General features: G+C 38.3%; 1 protein-coding gene across 4 annotated transcripts in view; it reads left to right on the top strand.

Annotated features, from left to right (window-relative positions):
* LOC107088568 (tensin-2-like) overlaps window positions 1-6,000 on the top strand; it is an 83,888-nt gene that overhangs the window by 22,390 nt on the left and 55,498 nt on the right. For all 4 annotated transcript variants that reach the window (XM_015380829.1, XM_015380827.1, XM_015380828.1 and 1 more), the window contains exons 2-3: window positions 3,915-4,020; window positions 4,226-4,263. In XM_015380829.1, coding sequence (XP_015236315.1) covers window positions 3,915-4,020; window positions 4,226-4,263 — 144 coding nt within the window. The remainder of the gene's footprint in view (window positions 1-3,914; window positions 4,021-4,225; window positions 4,264-6,000) is intronic.

Raw genomic sequence — 6,000 nt, forward strand, 5'->3', positions numbered from 1 at the left:
TTGATCTACCATACCACATTCTGCTGGTTTTAATGTCGCATTAGAAATAAATTTAAATTATGTATTTCTTTCGGCTTTTCGATATTTAGTAAAAATATGAAAAAAAAAGATTTTTATAAAGTCCACATCTTAAGTTGTTTTAGAAAGTAGATCTGTATATGTAACCACCCGCGTAAGGATGAAACAAACTCAGTCCTAAAAATATACGTTCTTTATTAAACAAACAAAAAAAAAATCCTTTCCCTCTCTTTCTACGAAACAGATAGCCTAGGGTAGACAATATAATATTTACACTCTGACATTGGTGGATGGCGGACAAACCCGCAGAACCAGAAAGTCGCACACTTATAAGGCTTCAATCAGGTGAAAAAAACACTGCACACGATCACCACTGAACACTGCAGACGATCAGATCCAATATAACATTTAAAATTTACATTCATCATAATAAAAATTTAATATAACCCACACTCTAAAAACACTCACCCACGTTCTTGACGAATCTACAATGTGTGGAACCCAGAAGAATTTTAAGAAATGTTTGCAGCTTCCGCTTTTATACTGCTTGGACCACGCCCACCATACCACCTGTAACATATAGTTACGAGTTGGCAGCATTTCATACACATCGATCTCTGCCTGTATTCTTTAGAAGAAAGAAATCCATATCCTAAATCTAGATTTTCAAATAAAAACGGGTATAGGTTAAATATGGAGTCCTAATCCGGCAAGTTCCAAGACATAAAGAGGCCAAAAGCTCAAAAAGTTAAAGCAGGAGGATTCAAACTTTCTCTTATCAACTCTTACTCTTTCACTCTTTCTTCGTTTTTTTTAGACTGCTGTGCTTTCTATAACTTCATTTTAAGCACCCCAATAATACCAATTTGATAACATGAAATGCTTGCTTCCAGTATCCACATCAAAGATTGCATTTGTTGCTGTTATGCCAATGAATGGTGTGTCCACAAATCAGAAAGGTATTAATTTGTTTTATTACAGATCAGTCATGGCCGTTCAGGCTTTAAATTGGAAAACATCACTGCTCTCCTTGGGAATTGTATTGCTATTGCATGAAAACGTGTTTGTGAGTCTTGTAAGTCTTGCTTCATGGTGACTAATATTATACTTTCAGTTGGAACAACATTTGTACAGTATAATCAGTGAACAACTTATTTGGGTTAGTGATTTAAGATGAAAAGAGAACAAATAGATGTGGATGAATTTATTTGGGCCTAATATATTGATGTAACTCATGTTGAAACACAGCCATTCATTTCAAAATAAATCAGTACAGCCAAGTTGAATGATTGCAGTTTATATTAATCATCTCTTTACATTAATCTAACAAGAAGACATTTTGGGTAAAGTCGAAGTCTTTAGTTTTTCTATTGAAGTCTGTAAAACACTTGTCTTTGCTTACTGTTATTTTCTGAATTTAATGATCATATCACCAGACCATTTCAGATGGCGTAATTGGGATCAGGCCCCTGGGCCAACCACTGTGTACATTTCCACCATCTAGGGTGCTGTGGTCAAAGTACACTTGTCGAGAAGTGTGCCAGATGCTGCTGAGCACAGCTAGGTTAGGTGAGGTGATATTAGGCAGGCAGCTGACAAAACACACTTCATTTCCATAACACTTTTGGAAAAGCCAGGATGATTGGAAAAAGCTTCAAAACAGTCTAGTCTTACTTTTTCCAGCGTTTTATAGTCATTACACTGTCACAAGTACAGAGTAACGAAATGAACTCTCTGCATTTAACCTATCTCCTTGGGCAGCAGTCGGGGAGCAGTGGGCTACCATTGTGCGGCGCCCGGGGAACAGTGTGTGGGTCTTGCTCAGGGACCTGGAGTGTCAGTCTGTGGGAGTGGGGCTTGAACTTAGAACCTCAGGATTCCAAGTGCAATGTCTTAACAACAAGGCAACCACGCCCCAAAGCAGGCATTAGTGTGAAGGGTCTTGCCTAAGGACCCACACTGGCAGCTCATTACCCCCAGCTGGGATATGAACCCAGGCTTCCTATTTGCAGGACGGGTGACTTACCCGTCTTAGTATTAGGTACTTACCACATGTGCTAGCCAGCCGCTTACTGTTACTAAGGAAACAAAAAAAACAAAAAGCAGCAAGTGGAAAGCCTTTTAATGGTGACAAATGAATCTATCACAGCGTTCAACAGTTAACTGTAACATATCTGATGGATGGATGGATGGATGGATGGATGGATGGATGGATGGATGGATGGATGGATGGATGGATGGATGGATGGATGGATGGATGGATGATCTGTTTTTTTATGTGGTTCACAACTTATAAGCAGTTCCTCCCTTGATTTCGATTCTAACTTCTACAAAGGCAGATATGTAGATTTAGGAAAGGATTTAGGAGATTGTTAGACTTTTTGTAACACTTGTATCCCTTTAGTAACAGTAGTAGAAGAAAAGAAAAAGAGATCCAGCTAGAGTCCAGCTGGAAACAGGTTATGCCTGTCTAAACCACAGGATTTCCTGCAGACCAACAGTCCAGGAACCCACTCTGTCTCTTTTTCTGGTCGAAGGTTTCTGATTCTATGACTGAGTTGTTTCCCCTGGAGGAAGGATGCCGTCGCCTCCTGTATGGTTGTGAGGCAGTTCCGTTTTTCTGAGTCACATTGAGGAAGCCAGAGTCTTTTTCAGGAGTTGTATGGTATCAACAGATTCTTCCACCTGAGCTTTGGATATCCGTAGCTCCACCACTTCACTAATAAGTCTTGTTAGATTTACAGTTATGATATAATATTTTAGACCAGTGGAAATATTTTGAACGAAAGGTTGGATACTGAGACTTTTTCAAAGAATTTTGAATATGTGTCATATATATCAAGTGTGCTTTCAACATATGTTGAAACAACCCAAAAACTAAGAACTAAGGTTCTCGAAATGCCGAAATGGGGCTTTAATATAAATGAAAGTTACATTTATCAGACTTTTTTGTAACAATGTCTTAAAAGTCATGTTTTAATTCCTTTCCACTTTGTGACTGTGCTGCATGTTAATCTGCAACATAAATACAGTGTAGTTTGCGGTTGTAAAGCACAAAATTTGACACTGTCATTTAGATACTCCCTAATTTCTAGAGGATACGCTCTGCCTACATACTTGGAAAACATGTCATTCCTGAATTATGTTTGTTTTGCTGTTCTTTTCCCCATTTAGATACCATCAAATGAGCTCCTGGTTGGTGCTGTTCAAGTATACTGAGGAATCATGCTTAAGTTTAGCAATTTATGTACGCAATCCTTCATAAACACACAAAGGGCTGAGCAGGAATGAGTGCATCACGCGCCGTTGTCTGCACTGACGCACATGCTTCTCACATGTGAACATGATAAAGTACTCTTGTCCATTTCTCTTTCTTTTGTACTGTCTGGCTGTCTTTTAGCTGTCAGATCAGAGTAACCTTTTACCTTCACCAATCTATTTATACACTTTTTTTGCACATGGTCACACATAAAAACACACACAGAATGGGATTAAATGAGAGCATGGGTGGGAACCCTGAGGATTATTACTGGAAGATGATTACACAACCAGAAGAGAAGAGGCAAACTGAGCAGAGAACTGATGTTCCTTTTATTTTATACATACAATGCTTTCATACATGGAGAAAAGTGTAACCAGGTCAGTCCTACAAACAGGTTAGAGCTGGTCTCCTGGAGCTCATTCCATAATTAAAGTCCTCAAAGTCACTCATGCGTTGTATTTTTGCTTTGGTTCTGTTATAAGACATCTGTTCAGTCAATCTGAGATGAAGGTCAGAACAGAATTCTTTGAGTGTTTCTGTGAGCAGGTATCCCTCTGTTGCTTCACTCTAGCCAGTATCAGGTGTCTGGGCTCAGTCACTCAGCAATAGTGTGTGTATGTGTGTTTTTAAACAGGTTGGGAAGGGAGAACCCCACATCTTTAAGGAAAAGACATTCAAGAAGAAGCGGCAATGCAGCGTGTGTCGACAGAACATCGACAATGTGGGCTCATTGTGCAGAGGTAGGAGACCTCACTCATGTGAGGCAGTGAATTCAATAAGACCAACAACTTGCACCAATAATGTAGAGGATATTAGAGTTGGTGAATACTGCAACCTTTTTCTTCAGAGAGTTGAAATGCTAAGATGAAGAAAAGATACTGCTGTTTCAACTTGATTACAAATCCTGTTTTCTTCTCTTTCTTGCCTAATTTCACATTTTTCCAGGATGCAAAACAGCCACCCACCGGAAGTGTGAGGGCAAGGTAAGGAGCATCACAACTAGTTTACTGACTACAGACATAAATGTCATGTTGCACACATGAATTTTGGATTTCAAGCTTTCGTTTGCAGTCAGAAATTGATATCCAGTCACATTAGGTATGGATATCACGTTTGGGCTTCCTCTACCAGCGGTTTCAGAAAACCCGGTTTCCTTTTTCCAATCAGCATGGGATGAAAACTACATACACTGGCACATTTTTTGCGAATTGCAAATTTGCAAATTGCAAATAACAACCATTTAGCCTTGATAATACTTTAACTGGATATTTGACCAAAGTTGTCAGGACACCAATATTTTGGTATCAGTACTAGTAGTGACAAAAGGGAACACATACATAACATTACTGACTCTATTTTTATTCAAACATCATAGAACAATAACATATCAATCAGTAAATAAAACAAATAAAACTTTTTCTATTGCATATAGTTTTAAATTAAGTAAAATGTAAGAAAAAAAGTGATACAACAGTATCAGCACTCTCAATATGTAACCCTAAACATTTTTTCTTTACTTTGCATGGCACTCCCAAACCCACACTAAATGCATTTACTTTGGGCGAACCAAAGTTGCATGGATGGAGCTATGCTTAGATATTCTTTATTAGGAGATCAAAGTCATTGATACCAATGCTAAAATAAAGAGGTCATGACAGGTGTGATATTGCCAGAAAAAAAAACCAAAAAAAAACGCTTTAATAATGAGGGAAAAAAAATTTGCTAGTTATCAGGTTCTGACATGACATGATTATCTCAAACTGCAGAAACAGCTTCGCAGGCAAAAAGTTTGATTACAGCTGCAAGTTGCTTGCAGCATATATTTTTTAATGCACAAGATAAATATCTCTAAATATTTTTTCCCTTGACTGTGGCAAAACAAGAGTTTATACTGTATTTCATATTCTGTAACTTACAATGTTCATCCCATGCCTCCAAACTTATATCCACTTTCAGTCGCCCATACAGCAGCGGAAGATCCCCAATGATTGGTCGGCTTGAGAGTGCTATCACTGGGGATTCCCAGTCCTACAGTCTACCAGTATGCAGGAATCTGTTGCCAGGAACAACTACGGAATATTTAAAAATAGGATCATAATTCTTAGAAACTGTCTAAGATTAAGTTTTGAGGTAAACTTTCACACCTAAAAGCATCTTAAAATCACCTTTTCCTGAAATAGAACAGAAAATGAAGCAAATACACTCTCTCCATTGCATCTGCCATTGGACACAAGAGACCAGCAACTCATGTCAGATGCATTCGCACAAAAACACATCAAAAGTAGTAAAACACATTCTTGACACTCATCTGACCTAAATGTCCACAGTCGTCAAAGATGAGGTGTGGACTCCTTATTGATGCTGGAAATTTGTGTAAATGCATCATTAGTCTTCCCTATCTGCACCTGTTTCATTACAAGTAGAACAGACAACAGTCATCATGCTTCCACCACCATGCTTGTAACTTGGTCTGAGTTTTTTAGTTCTGAAGGCTTTCTTAGTCTCATCTAAACATTCTCATTTTTGGGCCAGATAGCCCAATCTTTACCAGCGATAACACTTAGTTTCAGAAGACTTCTGGCTTGTCTCTATGGAGATATGCAACTTTCACAAAAGCATAGGAGGTTTTGTACTTAATATTGCTTGAACTGATATATTGCGATCTGCAGTTGTTTACAAATAACTCAAAAAGACCTTGCCTATAATTACATTTCTCCCTG

Source organism: Cyprinodon variegatus, unplaced genomic scaffold, assembly GCF_000732505.1.
Source record: "Cyprinodon variegatus isolate N-32 unplaced genomic scaffold, C_variegatus-1.0 Scaffold222, whole genome shotgun sequence".
Taxonomy (NCBI): Eukaryota; Metazoa; Chordata; class Actinopteri; order Cyprinodontiformes; family Cyprinodontidae; genus Cyprinodon; species Cyprinodon variegatus.